This window comes from Paramormyrops kingsleyae, chromosome 2, assembly GCF_048594095.1.
Source record: "Paramormyrops kingsleyae isolate MSU_618 chromosome 2, PKINGS_0.4, whole genome shotgun sequence".
Lineage (NCBI taxonomy): Eukaryota > Metazoa > Chordata > Actinopteri > Osteoglossiformes > Mormyridae > Paramormyrops > Paramormyrops kingsleyae.
In genome coordinates, this window is record NC_132798.1 from 6,124,237 (window position 1) to 6,150,392 (window position 26,156).

General features: G+C 42.6%; 1 protein-coding gene across 2 annotated transcripts; it reads right to left on the bottom strand.

The window, feature by feature from the left end:
* Positions 1–354: 354 nt before the first annotated feature.
* slc39a14 (solute carrier family 39 member 14) lies at positions 355–24,930 on the bottom strand. 2 transcript variants are annotated; one of them, XM_072704347.1, is made up of 10 exons: positions 24,721–24,930; positions 14,080–14,173; positions 13,259–13,562; positions 12,525–12,705; positions 11,233–11,402; positions 9,044–9,166; positions 7,890–8,075; positions 6,327–6,537; positions 5,757–5,941; positions 355–2,161 (listed from the first exon to the last, which is right to left on the bottom strand). In XM_072704347.1, exons 3-10 carry the CDS (start codon positions 13,508–13,510, stop codon positions 2,009–2,011), a joined length of 1,461 nt encoding a protein of 486 aa, XP_072560448.1. In that variant the 5' UTR covers positions 13,511–13,562; positions 14,080–14,173; positions 24,721–24,930; the 3' UTR covers positions 355–2,008. The 2 variants fall into 2 exon arrangements, with proteins under 2 accessions (XP_072560448.1, XP_023694186.2); XM_023838418.2 differs by lacking the exon at positions 11,233–11,402 and adding an exon at positions 9,974–10,143 and having other exon boundaries at positions 24,721–24,921.
* Between the last annotated feature and the right edge of the window lie 1,226 nt (positions 24,931–26,156).

Sequence of the window (26,156 nt, forward strand, 5' to 3'; positions counted from 1 at the left end):
TCCTCTTAAATGCACCATAAACTCATGTGCAACATTGTATGAGTGCAGATAAAAACCAGTATTTTAAAGCTTGTCCTAAAATGTAATCATTCTATCTCACAAAAGCTTAAAGTAGAACACAACAAAATTCAAGTATAACCATGTTTTGTTATTCTTAAACTCAAAAAATCCAAATGAAACAATATCCTCAAATTTTGTAAATATGAATTTGGAAAATGAACTTTAGTATTTCACGTAAGCACTTACTATCATCTGCAATGATTACAAGATATCTTTAATAGAAAAAAACAATATTGTATGACTCCAACCATAAAGATCTGAGAGCACAAGGAATAAAAAAAAAAATCACACAGCCAGTTTTAACTTCCTTTATTAATTTGTGGGTGTAAGCCTTTTTTGCATAGAGACCAGACAAGCTGCCTCCTGCTGTTGTACGTCAGTGATTTTCTGTGACTATCAAACTGTTGCCTTCTTCTGATCACATTTTCACACAGCACCTAGACCACCAAAAATTTGAAGCTTGTCTGTAATGAAAGTTGGAATAAATAAAATATTGAGAAAGAGGCATAAAACCAGTTAAAATACAAACACACAATCTAAATGTGCATTCAATACCTACACTATCATCAGTCACAGGATGCTTTCCTCAAATATAATAAATACTCAACTGCCATTCAAGCCATTGACAAAAAAAAAATCCTAAACAACCAAGTGTCAGCTTATCTAAGCAACGGAACCCTGATTACACTCAGATATCCTTTGCTCAAGTGTTACAAAATACTTGTGGTTGAGAACATAAATTGCCAACAGCCCCTAAAAAAAGGGAAAAAACCAAACAAAAAGACACCTGAAAAATTACCCCAACACTAACCAATAAAACACCCATCCACCCACCTACTAATTCTGATCAAATTGCTAGGGTCTTATGGGTAATCTGTCTAGGGGAGGGGGGCAGCAGGATAACATTCCTCACTGAAATACCACTGCTATAATTGCCATGGTTACGCAACAGTACATACAACTGTTGCAGACTCAATTCTGTATATCTGATCATTAGATCACTAACTGACAGCTGTCAGTGAAGCATTTGATTTCCAGTGAAAAAGTATGTACAGAGCAAGGATAGCATTCTTTTGGACACAGAAGAAAGGGTTAACATCAGCACACCAGGCAAACCAGAGCACAGTGTTGGGGAGAATCCAGTCATTAAAAATACAAATGAAAGAAAAATGGTCCAATGACATATACAACTTAAAAAACCTTACAGGTAAAATCTCTTATTTGGTCACTAGGAATTAGTTTATCTCCTTATATTAAGAAAGACAAATAAACAAAATGAAAATTTAAAAAGCCTTTTAACTGGCAGTTTGATCAGATCACGCATTCTACCTTCTATTTTTTTTTTTTTTTTTGGTTTAAGTGTGGTCAAGTTAATCGGGCCACACAAACAAGCAAACATCTTCCACCAGTTTCGAGGGGCAAAGTAAGATACCTGACTGGGCATAGATAATATACAAGACATATGATAACATGAAGATTATAGTTGGGGTCTGTGCTCCAGCCATGTTCAGTCTGAGTCCTTGTTCATGTGCACACTGTATAAAATTAACATACATTAGCACTGCCAAAAAGGACACCTCATGGAGGAAATCTAAAGCTATTCCAATCCTGCACTGCAAATCAAGCCAAGAAAGCCTGTCACCTTTGATTTCCAGTCATTTTCCATTTGCTGAGAGAAAAACAAACAGCACCAAGTCACCAGGACTGTTGCAGTGAAATGTCCTCAAAGAGTTTGGTCTCAGAATCTAAAATGAGAGAGCCAATCACATCGCAGTACAGTACTACCATTGCATATAGGAGTTTCTCTCTTGTTCTAATTGTGATTTCATACACTGGGGCAGGGTCGGGGCACAGGTCCAGCCCATCCAGTTGCTTGAGCACAGTGTGACCGACAGTCAGGGTCTGCGAGGAGGAAAGTACAGTATACAGGTTCACGGTGCCGTGAGGCCTAGCCCAGCTGTATCTGCCCAGAGTACATGGTAAGGAGCAGCATTATGGAAAATCCCGTCAGCAGTCCTGCATTCTGAATGGCGAAGGTCACCAGGGAGGCACTGCCTCCGCTCTCCTCCTCCTCACGGCTGACCTCATTCATCTCAGGAAACTGGACAGGGAGAGAGAAACCGAGGAGAATGGTCAGGAGCGACATCTCAGCTACGTCGTCTTCAATAAATATCCAAAAGCTGCACAGCATCAACGCACAAATGTATGAAAGACATCACTAGTTTCAGACACACCATTTTAACAGCAGTTATGTTTATCCATCTGCATTCAAGACTTAATGTCAGACCTGAGTCTGATGTCAATGTGCCTCACAAACAGTGCACTGAAAATGCTTAGGGAGAGAGAACCATTATGTACCATCAATCATTATGTACATCCTAAATATAATTTTTTCCATTAAAAGAGCAATTTCTTATTAAACGAGATAATTCAAAGCAATTCGATCATTCTGAGTGGGTTTCTTTTTTTTGCAGTAAGAATCTGCTATAGAGACTCCCCAATCGATTTCTTATGCAATAAAACAGGCCATCTGCTGGCTGCTATTCGGAACAGTGATCACAATCTAATTTGCATGATGCTTTCCATCTCACTAAGCATTTCACCATCAGTCACATTTAATCTTTTTGCAGTACAAACTGGTTTAAACTGGAAATGGTTAATGGAAACTTCCCTTATGAAAAGTTTACACTTATCAGCCATTACATTAAAACCGCCAGTCTAATACTGTATAGGTTTCCTTCATGCCATCAAAACAGCTCTGGCCCATTGAGGCATGGACTCCCTAAGACCTTGGAAAGTGTCCTGTGGTATCTGGCACCAAGACGTTGGCCAAGACGTTTAAGTCCTATAAGTTGTGAGGTGGAGCCTCCATGGATCAGACTTGTTTGTCCAGCACATCCCACAAATGCTCGGTCAGATTGAGATCTGGGGCATCTGGAGGTCAAATCAACACCTGAAACTCTTCGTGTTGCTCAAGTCATTCCTGGACAGTTTTGCAGTGTGACAGGGTGCATTATCCAGCCAAAAGAGGCCAGTCATCAGGGAATACCGCTGCCATAAAGGGGTGTACTTGGTCTGCAACAATGTTTATCTCTTACCCAGGTTAACGACACACGAGCACCCAGCTTTCCACATGATGTAACAGAAAATGTGACTCATCAGACCAGGCCACCTTCTTCCATTGCTCCATGGTCCAGTTCTAAAGCTCATATGCCCAATGTAGGTGCTTTTGGCAGTGGACAGGGGTCAGCACGAGAACTCTGACTGGTCTGCGGTTACACAGCCTCATACAGAACAGGCTGCAATGCACTGCATGTTCTGACACCTTCCTATCATAGCCAGCATTAACCTTTTCAGCACTTTGTGTTACAATAGCTCTCCTATGGGATCAGACCAGACGGGCTGGCCTTCACTAACCACACCCATCAATGGGCCTTCGGCGCACATGACCACATCGGCACTTTGCCAGTAGGCCTTCCTTGGGCCACTTTTTGGAAGGTATTGGCCGATGCATACTGAGGTCACCCTATATTCTTGCCGTTTTGGAGATGCTCTGACCCAGTCGTCTAGCCATCACATTTTAGCCCATGTGAGAGTCTGGGGTACATTCTGGATGGAATGCTATTCCATCACAAGGGACAAACATACACAATCAGGCACTATGGGCAATTTAGCCTAACTGCATATTTCAATGCCACAGGAGGAAACCAGAGTACCCAGAAGAAAAAAAAAACTGTTTTCATTTTAGAATGCGGGAGCAGGCAGGAAGCGACTGATATATGCCTGCAGGAGCGTGAGAAAAAAAAAATGATTTGCAGGATCCCACAAAAGAAAAGGGAAACAGGCTGCTATGCCTAATTTGGTTTTTACACAGCCAGCCTATCCTGGAACGTTCAGAGGGGTGTCAGCACTTTGAAAGGCCCTCGTCACTCTCATAAGTGCGGCTAATGATACAGGGCCAGTGCGAAACATCTTTAATGCCTGACGATGTAAGCGCCAGCTTAAGGAAAGGTGAATATAACACTGTCAAACTAAGTAAGGAAATTCAGATATTTGGTCAGTGCAATCCTTAAATTGTAAGCCACAGCAATGGGAACCACTGGCCTTTTGCCCATTCTGACAAATGTAACAAAGTACTATCATAGACTGGGCACAAGTCTGGCACTTCAGGGCAACATGTGATCAATTTTAAAAGACCAGACTGCACTGATATTCACTGCAAGGGCAAACAAATCAAAGGTGACAATTGCACTAAAAACTGAAAGAACACACAAATATGTGGACTGCTTGTGCAGATCTACGGCCTGTTATTGCAAATGTTTTTGCAAATAAAATATACCTATGTGTATGGCTAGTAGGGTAGCAAAATACTGGGAATTTTAAAAGTTGGAAACTTTATATGGGAATATATGTAAGGAATAATTGACGACGGGCCGTTGAATTATTAGAAAAATAATGCACACCCGAGGTGGTAATGCGGCCACGACGCGAAGCGGAGTGGCCGTTACACCTCGGGTGTGCATTATTTTTCTAATAATTCAACGGTCCGGAGTCAATTATTCCGCTTATACTACGGTTGCCACACCTCAAGACATCGATCAGATGATATATTTCAAGGGATTCGTCCGGTTTTTCTACTTAAATCGCTATTGTGAGTAGGATTATTTTTTCCGCATCTCATCCAACGACTCTTTTGCTAGTTCCAAAACGTCATTAGCTGTTGTTTTTTTGGTGTTTTCTTCGTGTTTTTCTCCCTCGAGTATGTCTAGCTGTTCTTCGCTGATCGTTTGATGACTTTTGTTGTTGCTGGCTGCCTTTGATGTCCGCTTCCGTTTATGTTGTTTTTCATCTGGACTGTCTAATACTGCTGCAGCCCAGTTGTTGAAAGTTTCATATTCACCGTAAATATTAAAATTTACTTTCGGAAAATCGTCTGTCATGTTGTTGTTTTTGTTAGTCCTGTGTGCTGTATAGGTACTGTATGCTAATTTCCGTTATTAAAGTTAACTATGCGAAGTGATATGGAACTGTAATACGGTCAAGAGAGCTGCCTGGAACTACGTTCGCCGTGCGTTTCCCTGAAAATAATTGCACACCTCAGAACGTTCGTCAGCCAATCAGATTCAAGCATTCAACGGTCCCGTAGTATAAGCAAAATTACAGGTTGGCCTATAACAGGGAACTTAAATATAGTTGAACTAAAAACATCTACGGAACTAATAGTGATATCATTGTGTAAGCAAGTGCTTGTGAGTAATTATGTATATGTAAAAACACCCCAAAATAAGCATCTGCATCATAACGCACTGCTTATTAATCATATTCTATGTTGTATTATTCATACATTTTGCTTTCTTTGCTGTATCTGACAGCTTGCACGGAATTCAATATTTCCAAAATTTCACAGCTTAACTTCCCATGGAAAGTTTCTGGAAATTTTCCACCCCTTTGGAACCTTAATGACTAGCCTACTATTATGTGAAAAACATAGCCTGTTTTAACCTATTTGCTGAGGCTGTAGGTTTGTCTTTATTCTTAACCTGAAATGACTTGTTTTGAAACCCTGTGTTCTGGGCTGAGGACATGAAGAGAAATGAAAACAGCAGCTAAGGCTAAGCCATCAAGGTTGGAAGTTCTGTGCCCACAAATGTTTCCGTTCCGAAGTGACTCGGCCCCAACAGCAGGCTGCCCCTCACCATGTCAGCCAGAGCGATGTAGAGGAACATGCCCCCGGCCAGCGCGAAGATCCAGTTCGCAGAGAAGTGGCTCCCTGCCAGGATGCCGAAGCCCATGCCCAGGTAGCAGCAGCAGGCCGACAGAAAGTTAAAGAAGAGAGCCTGCTGGATGCTCATGCCGGCGTTGAGCAGTATCACAAAGTCACCTTTCACACCGAGCAGGGGGAAGAGGACAGGCATGAGGTCACTTTACAACTGTATTCAAAAGATGGTCCTGCACAGAAAAACCTTCAACTACATGTGGTTAAGGTAATAAGTTAAGCATATTGAAAAAAATCACCTTTATAGCTTTGCATTCATTTATACATTTTATTATGCTTTTCTGCTGTTTTAAAAATATTAATATCACTTTAAATAAGCAGTTATTACTACTTTTGCAGTTTTGCCAGGGATCCCAAGGAAAATCTCTTTAATGCACAGCTGTCGCCCTCCTGGTATCTAAACCCACAACATTTCTGATCCAATCCCAGGCATCTCACAAAGCCGTTAAGCAGACCCGGTACGCCATCAGCGGGAGGGGAAGATGCTCACCCAGCTCATGGGGGAATTCCTCGCACAGGATAGCTACGGAGGTGCTGATGCCTTGGAAGACTGAGACGGTGAAGGAGGCCCCAATGGCAAGGCCGTCGATGAAATTGTGCAGCCCGTCACTGAGCGTGATCATCCAGGCCAGCGTGCCGATGTCAGAGTACGCGGTGCCTTTCAGCCAATAGCAGCCACCCCCGCCTGAGCTCTGGGACTCCTGTGGGCAACAACAACCTGAGGATTAGGACATCAAACACAACATCCCTGTGTCTCCATTTGTATAACATTTCATTACGGGGCGGTGAGTGGCTCAGTCTGAAAAGTAGCCGATTTGAACCGCAACCTTGGCTGGACGGTCACATGTCTGTGGGCCCATAACACCCCCAGCTACAGGGGTGCTGCACATCGGCTGACCCTGTGCTGTGACCCCCAAGCTATGGAGTGCAAGAAGGGGTAGGTAAAGAGAAGCATTCCGATGTACTTGTGCAAACGTTAAATAAAGGATTTATTATGAAAACTACTCTGTGGAAGTTTACCCTAAAAATATGCTCATTAAAAAATCATCTTTATCTTAAAAACAAAAAGGTAGGGGTGTGAAGGGCATTTCAGTTAAAAGGTCACTTTGAATCTTATGCAGTCTCAACTAGGCCACATTAACCAGACTTTTAACATTTGTCTTTTACATATCTATGGAAGGAGGAGGAGAGCGAGGTATGTTATAAATGAACAAATGAGTTGATCATCAATCACCTACAAATGATCAACAGCCTGCGGGAACTGAAATCTTGTCTGATGCTACATTTCTCATCACACTTGCATCAGACAGCCGTCAAAGGCATGCGACTTCTGCAGCTGTGAGCGCAAATGTCTTCACAAATTCACCGTCAGTGTATGGTTTTGATGCTATTTCGCTAGATTTTTTGCAGCTAGCTTTCACAGCTGCATCACTAACTACTGCTGTTGTTTTGGGCCAGCCAATAATTTATTTATGGTGTCTGTTCACAGGTGGACTTGCAAGTTGTATTTTTCAGTACCAGACATTATATTCTTTCAGTATTGCAGTCCCCTCTCCCCCCCTAGTGGAACAAATGAGAACAGCAGGGATTTTTTTTTTTTTACTTTGTAATGCAGGATTTTTCCAATACATGTGTGTCCATATTCTAAAATGGCCTTGCGGGCTGAGTTAAATACTTTACCAATATTATTTCACCTGAGCTGCATAATCATATCTGTGCCATATCCAGCCTTGAGTTTGATCTCTGGGGTATAAAGCAGTGTTTCCCAACCCAAGCCTTGGAAACCCTCACACAGTCCATTGTGCTCTCTTCTAGCTCCCTGCCAGATGGTCCACATCTTTGCTCCCTCCCAATTCCCGGACTATCTGGGGGTCCCCAAGGATCCGGTTCGGAAACACTGCTTAATAAAATTGCTCGGTACCTGGGAGTAATTAACTTCCCAGATCATCTTCACCTCTCTGATGGTTAATTAAAACAGATAATCTTATCACTAGGTTATGTGTTATGGAGGCCACAGTTAGCATTAAAATCACGATGTCATCGCCAAACTGACCTGGAGGGTCTGCCCAGCATTCAGCACCCTTTCACCTTCAGCTGTCCCTTGCAGTGTTCGGTCCAGTCCACCAGAGGGCACCCCTGCCTCTCCATTCTGCAGCTTCTCCGTAGCCCCTGATTCTACATCCGCCTTGGAGGCGTAGTGCTCAGCTGGGAAGTGGCTGTGGCCATGCCCATGGGGTTTCTACAAACAGAGGAACACGTGAAACACCACAGACAAGCTCAGATACTAAAATCCAGACTTCAATCACTCAATGAGGTAATAACCTAAACCTAAAATTCCTCAAGAAGCAGCTGTAAGAACTTTTCATCGGGGTCAAAACAAGACAGCAAACGGCCCTCTGTAGCAAAGTGTGCTCGTTCCCGTACACTGTACTCATGTCTCTATCTCCTGAATTTCCCCTTGGAAATTAAAGTTTAACTGATCAGGGGTGAGTTTCCCGAAGCCTTCTTAACGCTACGTCGTTCGTTAGTTCTATCTCTTAACACAGAACTTAAGAACGACGTAGCGTTAAGAACGCTTCGGGAAACTCACCCCAGCTCTCCAACTTAGCTTTCGCTAACTGTTTTACTTTTTCTTCTCCAAAATCTTAACGAGATTAACTAAATTTTGATTTCTATGACAGCATCTACGATTTTACTGCAGGCAATACCTGTGGTTTAGTACTCACTTGGATATATACCACAATGCCATATTAAACTTCAATAACTTGCATTTTTCTCATTCACTATAGCTATGCACATACCAAATAACTCAAAAATCTAGTAACTGCAATCGTTTTGCCCACAAAACTTCTGACAGACGTCCGTCTGCCAAGCATCATCAGTCGTAGATAAGTAGAATTTATTACAGTGGCCAGTTTTATAATTCTGTGGCACATCAACAGCTGATTGATTGGTGACAGTCCACGTGACAATCCCCAGGCCTGAATCACACATGATGGTAATAATTACTTAAATTCACACAGCGAAACCCAAACCTGGACTCACTGCTTGAGGGCATTATGTCTTTAGTACAATTAGCTTCACCGTGATCTTTTAAATTGCATGAAAGTAGAATCATTAGGTATGCTGTTTCATGTCTGCGCATACCACTGAGAGATTAACGTTAACTTGCCTGTTAAATCTCATAAAGATCTAAAATACACTCACCCCGTCTTTCCGTTTCAGGACCATCTTTAAAATCTTTTCTGTGAAAAAGAACAGGTAGAAGCCCCCGAATACCACTGCCGACTTGAATATGTAGTAATTTTCCTGTGGGTCGAATCCAAAAGCCTAGATGGGGGGGAAAAAAAACTGTTATAAAAAATGCTTTAAAGCCCAAAGACAAAGGCAGCCAATTAGCCCACTCCACAGGACAAATATGGCGTTGAAATCATATGAATTTTAATGCTACTACAGGCAAAGCCACCCACTAAACTAAATCCGGTGATTACTATGCCTGTCAGAGTTGGTGTCCGTTTCACAGAATATTCAAGTAAAGTCTAATTTTTTTTTATTAGAGACATTATCAAAAGTCACCAGTGGGCATGCTTAAAAACATTCAGGAAGGGACTAACAAACAAAATATCAGAATAGGCCTTTGTGTTAAGGACCCTTTGAATACAGGCCATGTTACATGTAAGTTATGTTAAAAGAAACCACTGCACATTTAATCTTTTTCTTTTTTCAATGCAAAAGTTAATATTATAGCACTAAAAAAAGACAAGGAGTCCAAGGACCGCAGAAACAGATAGAAGGGAATTTCTTTAGGCTGTGGGCCTGACCTGACAAACACTCCTGCTAAACTATATCATATGCAAACTGGGACAAAGAGCCCTACTAAAACAAGAAACCAATTTTAAATGTTTACTAGGAGGCACACCAGCATTTTCCCAGATCTATTCCTTGGAGACCCAAAACCAGCCATGATTTTAAGTGCCGGTTCCAGCTGCCACCACATAAAAATGGTGACTGAGTACAGTTTAGGGACCATAAGTCATATATATGGCGATCATATCAATTTTGGTTGTATCAGGCTGGGCTGGTGGAGGGTCCCCCAGGTTCGGAGCAGGAAAACGGTCACCCGGCACCCCACGGTACCTCTGGGATGAGCTGAAACAGGGCGTTGGAGTAGAGCGTGCCAATGGCCAGGGCTATGAAGTAGAGGAGCAGCCGCTTGTAAAACGTTTTCCTCATGAAGGGCACCACACTGGCCCCCAGCAGGGAGCACAGGGAGATGACCGTGACGCACAGGAACCCATAACCCCAAACTGACCATGAGCACAGAGAGCCAGACAGGGAGGAAATAGGGTGGAAAGTAGGGGAAAAGAGAAAAAAAGAAGAAAATCTGTTGTTTTTTTCTTTAATCACTCATTTATCAGCATGCATCCGTTGACATGCAGGTTTTCTTTACAACAAAAAAAAACTGCATGATCAAACCGCTGTCATAAAATGGCAAGTGATTCATGAGGACAATATGGCATTGATGCCTGCAAGGAAGGAAGTCTTTGGCAACGGTCAGGCAGCAGTGGCTGGACACAAAGAGGATACCTCTATCCTGGGAGACAATAATTACTTATTCAAGTGAATGATCATCACAGTCGTGTAGAGATTGATGAAGATGAGAAGAGCGGCTCTGATTCAAAACACCCTGAGATTACAGGTGCCGACGGCATTTCGGCTTCAGGCGACGCGAGGACAATGGAAGGGAGAGAAGGTATTAATCAGGACACAGAATGGCTCTTTTCACACCTGAAATAAGAGAGCCTGCCAGCCAATGCCCCCACCCCAATTAGTGGGGTGAGCGGCTTCAGCTAGCCAGAGGCCTCTCCGGCCAAGTGAGCGCACGCTCTCCCGATCAAACCGGGCCAGCTCACATAGCAGCCAGGCAGATGTGTTTGCACTACTGCACTGAACCCTGGGACATGGCCCACTGACCCAGAGTGCAAAGGTCAGGCCTCATCAAAAAACAAGCTGGTGGGTCACGAGAATCTCCTAACTCCAGGTTATACTGATTTAGCCCTCATAGTGTGAACATTCTATTGTTTTATTTCCCCACCCGAAATCACATTCAGTAAGATTTAAACTATACAAAGCTGCACTTCAGCCAGATTTTCATTCGGACGCTAGATAACCAGCAAACTGAGGGCAGTGTAAGTGCAAACACAAGCCTGGAGTACAGTGTGAGCGACACAGAGAAGTTAATCAGTTGTACACCCTCAGCAGAATCAGTCATCAAATGCAGTATTAATTTCCCAGCATGCCTTCTCTGTCCCAAGAAGGAAGGGGAAAAAAAGGAAAAAAAACAGCTGGATACTTTTCTGGTGGGGGGGGGGGGGTTGGTTGGTGGTTTACTGCACCTCAGGCAGGAGCTGGAAGACAGCAGTGGAGAAGAGGGTCCCGATGGCGAGGGCGATGAAATAGATCAGCACCTTGTGCATGAAGCGTGTCTTCATGCAGGGCACCACAAACACGCCGGTGAGGGAGAAGACGCTCACCAGCGTCACACTCAGAACTGAGAAACCCCACACTGTGAGACAGAGAGCAACAGGGGCCGCCATTAACGGCACATCACAGGAGGAACCCTGGTTCTGCGGCACGCCCCCGTTTCCACAGGCAAGTCTGTCCTGCTGCCCAAACCAGCTTCAGATACAGCATGGCTACAGAAAAGCGACTCCATGGATAACTGACCAGAATCTCCTAGGTCTGCGATAGAGCTGGAAAGGGAAAAAAAGGCACTTAAGACTAACGGGGTGGTGCGTGGTGAGGCCTCCGTGCCTGTGATCGGAAGGTCAATAGTTCAAATCCCATGTCTGGCAGAGTGATGTCACCTTTGGGCCCTTGCTCCAGGGATCAGCTGACCCTGCTCTGTCAACTGTACAGTCACTTGTTACTTTGAATAAAAGCGTCTGCCATATAAATAATACAATGAATTAAAAAAAAAAAAAACCCAGCTTAAGACAATAGCATGATGCAAGGTGTATCGGTTACAGAACAGCTCTGACAGACTCTGCTAATTCTGCTCCACCTGGGAGAGTCTGGCCTGCAAACATCAACAGCTATGGGGAAGGAGACAACCTGTGAAAGCAGGTAAAACCGGAGAGGCGACGGGCACAGGCACACAGCCATTCATAGCAGGCACTGCTGTGCAGCTGCTACCTAGATATCACAGTGCTGTAAAGGAGAGAGAGAGTTACTGGGGAAGAAAAGGCCATGCCAGGCCCACATTTGCTCTCATCACTTTTAGAAAAGTGATGAGAGCAAATGTTAAGGAAACATCTTGAAACTTGCAAGGTTTCAGGCTGCATCCTGTTAACTTGGGTAGTCCAGGTCAATGACCTTCCTTCCTCTCATTCAGTGATTGTTCAAGAGAAGTAAAAAAAAAAAAAATTAAAAAATTAAGACGGCAGCTCAGTGAATAACACAGAGAGCACATAATCAGCATCTGAACCTTGAAAAGACTCCTAAACACACAGGGTGGGGGGTGGGGATAGGAGACCATAACCACACCCCCTGCCACTTCACCTAAAAGAACCTCCTTCTGAAGCAAAAACAAAACGCAGCTTCCAGAGACACAACAGCATCCATAATGAGGGAGAGAGAGCTAAATGAGAGCTATTAATAAGACTCCCATAATACAAGCAATGCTCACCCTCTGCAGTGGAAGGCTCAGTGGGCTCGTTTTGGCTGGGCTCTGACCTGGACTCCTCCCCACAAGCCCCGGTGCTCAGCTGCTGCAGCAGGGTTGGGCAGAACTCCTTCAGGCCACGCCGGTCCAGTCTGGACTCCTCGCTCAAGCCATGAGCCCCAAGCAGGGCTTCCCAAGACAGGCACTGTCAACAAACGCCCAGGCCACGTCAGGCCGGAGCTGCCCCAGTCCCGTAATCAAACCGCAATGCACCAGCTGCGTAATATGTTTACAGAGTAAATGTAGAGGCTAGTTTTAAACACGGCACGGCACTGAGCACATAGACATGAACGGTGATACACATACCGTGCAAAAATGTAATAAACTCTGAAATCCAAAGTACACAAGGATTAACATACCTAAACTCTGAGCCCTGTTTCGTCCTATTTCTTTTACTTACGTGCAAAATTTGAAATGTAGATAATGTAGGAGTATGTGATTACTTTATCGGTGACAACTAACAAATCAGATAAGTGGCCATAAACCTCTAAACATTGACAAATACGCAAATACGGCACAGCGGTTCAATCATAAAGTGAATTAAAATACAAGGGCCAGAATATAAAGGATCTGACCTCGATGAACCAGCAAGAAGGACTTCAACTGGCACATAGTAACTAGAAAAATGCTACGTGGCAGTTATTTAGAGCAGAACGCAGCAGAGACGGCGCTGGCTCCATTGGGCCGAGCAGACTCACTCTGGATACGGCGCCCCTTGAAGGCCATTCCCCTGAGCTATTGTCCCCTTGTCCTACACTGAAGTTGGAAAGCAGAGTGCGAAGCTGGGATATGAAAACAGTGCTATTGTCTCCATAGTGACTCAGCAGGTCGTCCATGAAATCGGTTGGAGAGAGCTTCCCCTGGGCCCCCGCCGGCCCTGGGAGGCGCATCAGCAGCAGGGCCAAGGTCAGTGTCAGCTGGGCACCACCATGGCTAGGCCTCTGGATCATGACTCTCCCGGTAGGCGAGGAAGGGGGGGAGGGGCAGCAGAGTGGAAGCAGACTGTCGGAGAGACAGGGAGGCACCAGGTCACAGGAAGAGAAGGTGGCGGGCGAAGATGCATGTTCTCAGCCATTGAAAGGGGGTAAAATTAAGTGCCACCAAACATTGCATACTACGAAATATAAAAAAAAAAAAGTACTATACAGACGCTCCTCTACTTATGAACGAGTTACGTTCCGAACGGCCCTTCGTAACTTAAAATGTTCGTAAGTCGTTATTCAACATCATTTTAAGGGTATACGCAAGTACAAAGAACTAGGATGCTGGGCGTACGCACCCGACGTTGCTGCGCGGTGGGAGTAGCGGCTAGATGTCATACTGGGCAGAACTGGCACGCAGAAAAAAAAAATTATGTTGCAGACAGGAAACAAGAACACAAGGCCCAATTTACAATCCTTTTCATTCATATGTCTGAAAGTTCGTAAGTTGAAAGTTCGTAAGTAGAAGAGCGGCTGTATATCTAAATCACTCAGATATCAAATAATTCCAGTCAAAAATCAAAGCTACAAATACTCACTTCTTCCAACCTTCCAACAGCTCGTCCTTGTTTGTATCGATGACACCAAGCTTGGACACTTGGGAAACTGCAGAAACCGTCAGAGAGCAGCAGTCTGTGAAGGACAACAGAAGAATGGAGCTGGCAGACAGCAGAGAAAAAGAAACTCTTTTAAAAAAGACCAGGTGCAGAGCTACAGGGCATTGTGCGCTGCATCCAAACAGACAAGCAGCATTGGCTCGGTCATTCTCAACCCGCTCGTCTACACTTGTAGCCTCATGTAGGTCACCACCAGGCTGCATCTAGCAGACGTCCGCACTGGCACAAGAGTTGTTGAGATCAAGCAAGTCGGTATAGCCTCCCCGCAAACCCTCCCATCAGACCCACCCACTGCACCCTGGGTCACCACTGGCTACAGTGTAGATGCCAACCAACACAACCAACCTATACTTTTCACATCAACCTTGTAATAAGTGCGCGATCTGCAAGGTCTGTAACTACATAGATGCGGTCATAACAAAGGGAGGGAAACGATGCCTGGCAGACTTTTAAAAATAATAATAAGGAATTCAAAAACAAAATCTAGTTCTACCCTTGTACACCAAAGTTCTCACAGCTGTCTATCAGGCAACTCTGTCTGCCAGTGATACCTAGAAGGACACTTGGCCCTAGACTGCCAGAGCACTTTCTGTCCAGGCCTATTTTTAAAACAATGATACGACGGACGAGGTGAGGTCTCATTTGGGAAAGGTCGAGGCAGCACACCACAACCTGGAGGCTTGTAATGCCCCCATTACACTGAAAACGGTCTCACACTACGTCTCTTCAAAACACATCGTGAGGGGGTGGGGAGGTGGGCATTTCCGTTTCCAAATAAACACATAAAGACAGGATGACATTAGGAGACCACAGCCATGCATTCACCCCCTGTGCTTCACAGCAAATGGGCCACATCCCTGAGCTTTTCCTCAGGCAACCTGGCAGGATTACAAGCATGTGGCACGCCCCGCTTTAACCGCCAGCCGCCTTCTGTGGCAGCTACTCAAGAGTAGGCGGTTCGAGCATCTTAGCCATCTTCCCTCATCTCTCTCAAAGCAAACGAGTGGTATCGTGTCACAAGCAGACAGGTCATTGCATTCCACCTGGATGACACTGTGGCTCGGGATTTTTCAAGGTGGGAGAATTGGGCAGGCACCCTTTAGTGTAGGCTGACCAGATAATCCATGTCAGGGAGGACACTTCAAGCTACTCCAGGTTTTACAAGCTACTTTAAAACTGAAAGGCACCTGTGCTTGGCTAAATAGCTCAATTCTTCTTGTGCTCTGACTGGTTTGATTGAAAAACTCATCCAGCTGTCACACATTAACATTAGTGACACATGCATGATTATAGGAGACTGGCCAATCAGCACACAGCAAGAACTCGGTGCTTACCTGAGATCCAGGTCCTTTTAATTGAAATGGTATTTTAGAAATCCTGTCCTAGCTCAATGTGTCCTCCCTGACATGGATTATCTGGTCATCCTACCTTTAATGAGCACAGTTTAATGTGGACTGGGGTAGCGGGCCATAAAAGTGCCACCCCCCCTCATTGGCAGCTGAACAGAGTCACTGAGAAAGACACCAAGCTGACCAATCATCATCCATTAAAGGCAATGTAACAAATTAACACTTCACACATAAATTACACCAGCACCAGCAAAATAATTATACCAGACAACACTAAAGTATCTAGAATATAATGCTATCCTCTGGCGTTTTAGCCCTAAACGAGTATATCCAATCAATCTACCTGGGACAATCACACTTGTGTACATGTTTGGAAGTTATGGAAGCATAATTTCCAAGCATTAGAATTTGTAGGAAAAAAAACTTCTAAACATACATGTAATACTTCTGCACAACCAAAAAAAAAAAGTCATCATATGAAGACTTGGGAACTGGAACTAAGAAATCCCGTCTATAATTTCCATCTTTAAAACAGTTTTCATTCATTTTCTAAAGATCACTTTCTTCTACCTTAATGGAATGAGGATTCTTTCTTATGCGAAACAAGAGCAGTGTTCTGTAATGTTCTGTTTAATACAGGGAAGAGATCCTGTAAAACTAACCATGTTCCACAAATGTAATTATAACTACACACACCACCAGTTGTGGGAATGTTATGTCAATGTTTGCTCCTCCTTGGTTTGGAAAAGATATCATTACCCAAGCTGAAAATGTATTAACTCTTTGTACAACTATCCACTACATTTGTCAGAAAAATATCTGAAGTCACAAGCCTTTAATAGCACCACAAACTCCAAGATCTCCAAAGGAATAAAAGGAAGAATTCTGCTTAAACCACATCCTACCCAACATGCTGTGTCATTGTCTACGTGCCAGTAGAAGAGTGAAGACCTAATACTAGGCAGATAAAAGTATGTTAAGCTCAGAGTTCACCTAGTTATAAGGCTATCTGTCAGGCAATAGTTCAAACAAATTAGTACTCAACCACAAATTAAACATTAATAATTCTTTTCTGAATACTAAGCTGCCGCTGGATGATAAGCCCATATTTTTCCCCCCACAGCCCAAGTGCTTAGTAAGGCAATGCCATTGTTGGGCAATAAAGCATTTAACACTTGACATTTCTATCATGTTTCAATTTCAGACATCCTCATACAGCATAACGAATCTGTTAAACCAGTTTATCTAGTTGAAAAGCTATGATTCATTCATTCTTAAGGTAGCACTACCTTAGTGCAACAAATCAAGATAAACAGCATTCCATTTTGTGGCAAGGCTGAATTGAGTTCAATAAAAAGTTAGACAAAGATGCTTAGCATAGGTAACATCAATATCTAGCAGCAGGATTAAAGTATATCCAGAAATTCACAAATAGAACTGTAAAAACTTACAATGGTCTGATTTCACTTCTTGAAAACCACTGTTCAAGATTAACTGTCTTAAGTGTCCCACTCTATATTACAGTCATTACATCAGCAGGACCCAAGCTCTGGAGAACCACAGCTCTGCTTTTCTCACTCTTAATAACCTGTTTCGGAAGGTCTGATGTAATCTGTTACTAACAATTATTGGCAACTGAACCAGTAATTTCTAAAATCCAATTCTGATGTATTATTAAAGTGGAGGCTCCATTTCTGAATCTATGTCAAAGTAATGGCTATGCTTGTAAATATTAATAACACACCAAACAAATACATTTGATTTTAAATTACCCTATTATAATATGCCCGGATTAAAGTTCAAGCACTGAAACAAACCTGCCATTTTTAACAAATTCAATTTCCAGTCTTTTCTGGCCTATTTTTACTAGGTTTGGCAAGATCCTAAATAAAACTCAGTATTTTCAGAGCCATTATGTTAGTATGCACTGATTAAGATTTACCTGCACTGATATCAAAACATTATCAGCTAGATGTCAGAACTGATATTCAGCTACCACAGATGAACACCTAGCATTACATTACAATATGAGGGTATTAAATGGATTTAAAGTCATTTAAAGACGTCTTTATCTTCTAACAAAGTCACAGGTATACTTCATCAGAAATGTTAAAATAACGCTACATAAAAGTACCAAGAGAGGTATAATCCTCACATGAAACTAGCCAACGGCAGAAGGTTTTACAGTAATCTGAAGATACTACACTACTGAAAGGGTGATTTCTTTCAGTTTTTATATACTGAAAGTGTAAATCCATTCCCCTTTTCTTCATTTCATTCTGTGTTCAGTCGCTCCTCAGTCACCTCCACCTCCTAGAGGTGGTGAGGACCTCTAAGTACATTAGAGTGCACTTAACTTGAGTGGATCCCTAATACAAGAATGGTCAAAATCACCTCTACTTCCTGAGGAGACTGAGGTCCTTTAGCATATGCAGGTCACTGTCTTATGTGTCTTCTACCAGCACGTTGTTTCCAGGGCAGTCTGCTATGTTAGCTGGCTCAGTCTTAAGAGCTAGTCTGAACTCAGAGGAAACTGCTGCCCATACTCAACAATGACTCCCAATTTCAGCACGACATCTTGGCCAAGCAGGGTAACACATTCAGCAGCAAGCAGAAATAGCTGTGCTGCTCCAAGGAGTGCCGCTCAAGGTCATTCCTGCCCTCAGTCATTACACCCGGTAAGGAGTTACCCTATGGGAGGGGGGACAACCAACTGCCTGAATGGACCGGAACTGCTTAGGCACATTCAGAGAACATTCATTCGTTCACTCTGCTACTATGGAATTCTGTGTAATACTTCCTCTGACAATCCTTGCACTGGTACTGTTTACTGTTGTCTATTGTTACCGTCTATTTATGTGTAAGCTAGTACTATCAAATGATTAAAATTTTTAATCAGATTAATCACAGGGTTGCTGTGGATTCATTTCAATTAATCACGATTAAATATCATTCATTTTTAATCTATATTAATCACATTTCATTTTGCATGAGCAAACAGACTCAAGAAAAAAGGGAATATATATGCACTTAACATGTTTATTGAACATCTTGAACACGAGTCGGATGCATTCCATCTGCCACAGAAGTCCAATACCATGGACCCATATCAAAAAGCAAGATTTCTTTGCTTAGCCGGACAACTTGTCAGAATTAAGGTACCTCAGTTTAAATGGTCTTTATCTTCGTTCACTTACAATTAGCCCGAACTACTGTAAATCCAACAAATAATCCGACTAATCATGAAATTCTAGCAGCTGAAGTGGTCATTAAGTGGTTTGATGAGCAAGAAACGTTATAGTGTGTGTGCCCGATTTAATGAGCCGCAAATGAGAAGTAGTGCTTAAACAGTATAAAACTACAACTTTCCCTTCTGTTGATAAAGGGCGCAGCCATCTCGGATTCTGAACTCGGGATCCTCTGTGCTGCTCCAAGATCGGATCTCCGAGAAACGGGAGGGCATGTTGTCACTTCCAGCTTCAAAACTCCGGGTTGACAGAGACATTTCAGGGATTTTGAGTCATTCTGCGCTGCAGATGGGTTAATTGCGTTAAAAATTTTAATCATATTAATCATGATGATGGATTAATCCACATTAACCCGTTAATTTTGACAGCTCTAGTTTAAACGTTTTTTATTGTGTAAATGTGTGTATTCAGCTACTGTACACCTTTCATTTTCACTGGGATTAATGAAGCACCCATCCATCCATCCATCCATCCATTCATCCTCTTCAAGGGCTTGGAGACAAATGCTACGTTTTCCCCCCCATCATAAAGGTCTGTATAGCTGTATACAACCACAAAAGCACCATACAAATGTTATACTCTATACGTATGTATTTTTATTTATTTGTTTAAATATATTTTATATATATGTATGTGTGTATATATACATACACACACATACATACATATACACACACACACACACACACACACGCACACACTCACCTAAAGGATTATTAGGAACACCATACTAATACGGTGTTAGACCCCCTTTCGCCTTCAGAACTGCCTTAATTCTACGTGGCATTGATTCAACAAGGTGCTGAAAGCATTCTTTACAAATGTTGGCCCATATTCATAGGATAGCATCTTGCAGTTGATGGAGATTTGTGGGATGCACATCCAGGGCATGAAGCTCCCGTTCCACCACATCCCAAAGATGCTCTATTGGGTTGAGATCTGGTGACTGTGGGGGCCATTGTAGTACAGTGAACTCATTGTTATGTTCAAGAAACCAATTTGAAATAATTCGAGCTTTGTGACATGGTGCATTATCCTGCTGGAAGTAGCCATCAGAGGATGGGTACATGGTGGTCATAAAGGGATGGACATGGTCAGAAACAATGCTCAGGTAGGCCGTGGCATTTAAACGATGCCCAATTGGCACTAAGGGGCCTAAAGTGTGCCAAGAAAACATCCCCCACACCATTACACCACCACCACCAGCCTGCACAGTGGTAACAAGGCATAATAGATCCATGTTCTCATTCTGTTTACGCCAAATTCTGACTCTACCATTTGAATGTCTCAACAGAAATCTAGACTCATCAGACCAGGCAACATTTTTCCAGTCTTCAACTGTCCAATTTTGGTGAGCTTGTGCAAATTGTAGCCTCTTTTTCCTATTTGTAGTGGAGATGAGTGGTACCCGGTGGGGTCTTCTGCTGTTGTAGCCCATCCGCCTCAAGGTTGTGCGTGTTGTGGCTTCACAAATGCTTTGTTGCATACCTCGGTTGTAACGAGTGGTTATTTCAGTCAAAGTTGCTCTTCTATCAGCTTGAATCAGTCGGCCCATTCTTCTCTGACCTCTAGCATCAACAAGGCATTTTCGCCCACAGGACTGCCGCATACTGGATGTTTTTCCCTTTGCACACCATTCTTTGTAAACCCTAGAAATGGTTGTGCGTGAAAATCCCAGTAACTGAGCAGATTGTGAAATACTCAGACCGGCCCGTCTGGCACCAACAACCATGCCACGCTCAAAATTGCTTAAATCACCTTTCTTTCCCATTCTGACATTCAGTTTGGAGTTCAGGAGATTGTCTTGACCAGGACCACACCCCTAAATGCATTGAAGCAACTGCCATGTGATTGGATGATTAGATAATTGCATTAATGAGAAATTTAACAGGTGTTCCTAATAATCCTTTAGGTGAGTGTATATATACACACTAGCTATTCCCCCGAACAAAGATTGTCGTTTAAATCTTCTATTTTCATTCTCACTATTACACGCACGATCTACTCCCAAATGCAAGAGATTCTCAAACCACTCTTTATGCTTTATGTTGGGTTCACTCAGTCTCTCTGATCAGAAACAGCCTCCTGCATCACTCTTTGCTTTACTGAAATCTTAAAAAGTAATGACGTTTTAGTAAAAGTAGTATCTTTTTTAATGCTTTGTTTTGCTATATAATGCTTCTATGAAAAATATACATAGATATACAGTTAAGTGGCGAACATATTTTACTAATAATAATAGTAAATTATAACCATGCATCAACACAGAATTGTGGGCAAATTCATAATTTATGACTGATTAATATTTATGCATATGCTTCTGCAGCTAAGTATTTGATACCATAATATGTACAGACAGAGGTTGTGGTGGCACAGTGGTTAGCATTGTTGTCTCGCATCTCTAGGACCAGGGTTCGAATCACTGCCCTGGTTCCATGTGTGTGGAGTTTCTCCCCATGTCATCATGAGATTTCCCCTACAGTTCAAAAACACGTGGAGGTGAATTGGAGCTAGCAAATTGCCTGTGTGTGTGAGTGTACTCTGTGAAAAGGTTGGCATCCATCCCGGGTTGTTCCCTGCCTTATGCCTGTAGCTTCTAGGATGGGCTCCTGAGACTCAGAATAGGATAAGCAAGTAGTAGGACAAAAGTACAGGTTTTAACAGCAGATTCATACAGGCGACTCAGACATTCATTTTAAAATAGGTAAAAGCATGCCTGTTGTCACGCCCCGCTCCGTCCGCTCCCGATGTGTGCCACGCCCACCTCGTTACCTCGTGTGATTCCCTGATTGTTCTTACCTGTGATTCGTTACCCTTAGCCTGTCTCTTGTATTTAGTCCGTGTCTAAGTCGGTGTACCCCAGATCTGTCATTGTATTGTCCGTAGATGTCCGTGCCTGTCTGTCCGTCAGCCAATAAACCCCCTTCTACCCGTAAGTTTGGCTCAGCTCGCCTGCTTCCTGGTTCGCCTACCGGCCGAACGTGACACCTGTAAGTTTAAGTTTAAAATCTTCTCTACTGCCAGCATCTGCAAGAAATGTATAAAATTAGCTATTGACTAAAAGGTGAAAACCCCCACGCAGATCAGTCAAGGCGTTCTGTACTATAATCTGAACCGTTTTTCACTGGGAACAAATCTGGGATCCTCCTGTAATTTCTGACATGCCATTGCTAGTTTAACGGCTATTGTTAGCGAGCCATAAAGCTGTCATGATTGTAAACGTTTGACGAGGTACTATTATCATCAATTGTTGCAGAAGGTAAAGTTTAAAGAACAATGCAGCATAATTTCATGAATCAAGAGATCAAGGAGGTATGTGGGTCAGAGATATAGGCTGCAGTACTAATCAACGGAAGGTTACCAGATCAAATGCAGTGTCTAGCAAAGACATTTCACCTGCAAGCCCTTGAGGGAGACACATGTGGTCACTAAATAAATGTAAAGTGAGTTTTCTTGAAAGCAGAAAGACAAGGATGATATGGGAACAGTATTAATAACTGACCATTTCACCTAGCTTTTTACAGCGTTTCAGGGAACAGAGCTTACGAAGATCTACATTCTCTCCATTACACCTATACATCGTGGATCTACTGTGATGGAATATATATATATATATATATATATATATATATATATATATATATATATATATATATATATCATAAACAAAAAACCTTCACTTGCATCACACAACAAAATAATACAGACTCTGTTTAAGTTCACTCAATAACATTTCAAGGTTTAAAATTTAGAATCTTGATTTTCCTGGAGAAATGAGCACATTCATACAGGTGAAGGGAAAATGAAGATATCACTGTGTAATGACTTAATTAGGCACAAACACAAATTGGAAAAGAACTGCAGTGCACTATGGGAAAGACTGCATGAAACCGTACTGATGCAACACCCCTGAGAAATTCCCTCATGTGGCATCTTGCTGGCGATGGTGGAAAATGCTGTCATAGGAACTACAACAGAAGCTCTGTAAGCATCCACCTGAGTCAGCCACTGAATGTTTCTTGCTCATCAAACCACTTAATGACCACTTCAGCTGCAAGAAGGAGACCATTGTTATCTGAGATTTCACACCCAACACCAAAGAATGTAATCAATCAAATGTCAATAAACACAAAGCTTTTGTATCTTGCCCTCTAAACGGTTGTGCACAAATAAACCATGCCAGGAAATTTCACCTCACACCAAGATCCCTAAACCTAACCCTAACCCTAACCCTCATGTAAAGCAAGCTCTCCATTCTGTAGATTTCTTTTTCACACACCACCCACTGAAACAGACCCTTGTAGAGAACAAAGAGAAAAGTAACTAATCTGACTATGACTTTCCCCACCCCTTAACTCAGAAGTATACTCTGGATGTGATAAACAGTCTGTGCATTCAAATCACACCACAGTATTCTTCTCTGTGAGGTATTTAAGATTGTACATAACAAAAGTGCCTGATTAAAATTGCAAATGGATATTTCCAGTGATCTGATTCAGAACTGTTTTGCCATTAATCTCGTGAAGTACAGACAGTGGCCTAGAGCTGCTGTTAGCTTATGTCTTTTCTTCAGACTCCCATGCCAATGTTCCTCGGAAGATGAGGAGGCTTCAGTACCGCAAAACGTGCTCCAACACAAAAATCTACTCTGGACACATCAGCTATCCAGCAATGTTATAAAGCAATGCTTCCCAATTTGGTCTTCAGGGACCCTCCCGACAATCCAGGAGCTGAGGGGAGCAAAAATAAGGACTGTCTGGGGTTCCCCGAGGACTGGGTTGGAAAACACTGTTATAAAGGACAAGAATAATGGCATGCCAATGGCTAGAGTCAAAAAGATGAAGCTCCTGCTTTCACTATACTTTGTTACTCTTATTTATTCAACAATTTGGCAGCTACAGGTCTGCAAACTAGCCCACAGTAAATGATATAATTTAAAGCAGATAACTGTCTTGTTTCCAGCTGGACTGTAATTACTGCATTCAAGCAGGGCAATACATTCCCATGCAGTCTGAATGTTACCAGTGACCATGGCCCTCTGCACTGCAAAAAACTGCTGTCCAGTGACGTGAATATCACCTGGTTTGGGAATTGAGCTTTTACATTTTTCTGTGAGCCAACGTGGGTTTTTCCACAGATTATCTGCTTTTTGCAGAAACTGCTGGAAACAGTCTGTTTAGCAGTTGTTTACAGAGGGTGGAAGCCCTTCAGGAAAGCCTGTCCATTTTGCCGTATGAAACGTATAATAATTTTTTGAGTAGACACTAGAAAGTAAAATATCTGATATTTTGCCACTACAAATTAACTTATGTACGCTGATGTCACATTGACATAACAGTTTAGGGGAGTTCAGGATGCATGGCATGTAGTTCATCGATGAAATAAAACTTGATCTGTATTTGTCTAGATACGCAGTTAGAAGTACACAGCACAGTAATGACATAGCTGGCTGGTTAATGTAACATGAAAATAAATCTCTGGTCACCCATTTAAGAGGTGCAGGTATCTGGTTTGCCACCTCTCCGGACGTTGAGGGACACCAACCGGATCTGGGGTAGATTTCAACCGACCTTACGGTTTACAGCTGGATCATTCAGGGACCTGATAAAACGATCCATCTTTTTCCCTGTGTAATTCAATACAAGATGTATAGCTAGCCGGCTAGCTCAACGTCACATCACGTATCGACATATACAAGCGCAGCCAGATCGCTATAACCCTGCTGTTACATTAAGTGGGCGATAAACATGTTCAAATATGAAAGTTACCACCGAAAATATTGGATTTATTTCGTGATTTTTGCCAAGGGGATTATTTATTTCCGGATAGATAGCCCACATAAAACTGGACATCAGCAAGACTATCCAGTCGACTGTGGAAAATATCAAACTAATAATAAACATCGCTCTGTGGCTCCCTCGGGTCTTCAACCCCCCAAGTAAAAACGAAAGCATCCCGACTGTTACCTTCGGCTTTTCTTCAGTTGCAGGCGTCCTTCGCTGAGCCACGAACACACAAGCGAAAAAGGAGCTGAAGTGTCCAAAGGACGGCCGATCGGTACTGTGAGCGGCCCCACGCTCCGACAGCGTTATTACAGGGGCGCGAGAATGAACGACGGACGCGTCTCTTCCTCTGACGACAATGGCGTGACCACGCCCACCAGCAACGTCATTGGATAGGTACGAGGACGTCAGCGCGGCTGTGCAGTGTCGGCGTATCTCCGGTATGTCTGCCCGTCAGTGTGTCTACCTGTCTGCGTACCTGCTCATCCTCAGGCTGTCTGTACCTTAAAGTGACCTCCTACTAGCCTTTCACTTTAAATCTTGTAATTTTACATCATTTATGGTTAGATATACATCAGCTTCAGGTTAAGTCTGAAATTTTAAGATTCGAAAGATATTTAAGAAATGAAAAATGAAATTAAAATTGAATTTCATTCATTAATATGATTAATATTATAATTTGTAATATGTATCAAATGGCTCCTCAACTACCAAAGTTGCTACTAATACAAATTAAACTGATAAGCTTATAGCATAGTGTATCTCTTTCATTACAAATTGTTCTTATATCTAAAATGGGTGCCATTACACGTGAATTATTTTTGACATTATGCAATGTTATGTAATACAAAAAGATGCTGAGTCAGCACAAGTGTAACATAGGTCTATGGCTTGTACAAAAGGGATACTGAAGCAGAACAACACATATTCAGATGTGCTCACAATGCCCCCCCCATCCCAATCTTGTATATAATATACATACATTTCTATGGACCATAGTGTCTTTAAAGTGAATTAATGTCTTTAAATGTCCTTAGTGTATGTCTTGTTAATCAATCCTGGGTGTAGCCGGTTTTGTAAACGATAGGTTCCAGGCGCGTATCATAGATGTGGGCTTTGGTACGAGTGAATTACGAGTGAATATGTGTGTGATCCACTGGTGTTAGCATGCCATCCCCGGCTAAGTAGTTGGGTATTTTGGGCAGACACTAGAGATCAAATTCTGTTAAATGTCTTACCTTTTGGGTAAAAAATGCTGACCTGGGTCCCAGGATGATTGTACTAAATCACCAATTATTGGTTCATTTTGGTCTGTCTCTGCTGGGTGGGCAGACGACCCCCTGCCCGTCCACAGTCATGCCCCTGGCATGATCCTCTGGAATTAGCATCCTGCCAGGAGGTGCACTGCCTTAGAAATAATGTCTCACAAGAGTGTGATTTTCATCCTTAGGAAAGAGTCTCCAGACTTCGAAACCATAAAAATACCCCATGGACTCATGAGTAAATGCATTACTATGGAAAAAAAATCTCAATGTTTTGTTCTAGAAAGTGATTTCTTGAATTAAAGAGATTATTGTAGAATGTTCTTCACAATGGTTTAATTCAACAGCTCTATTATA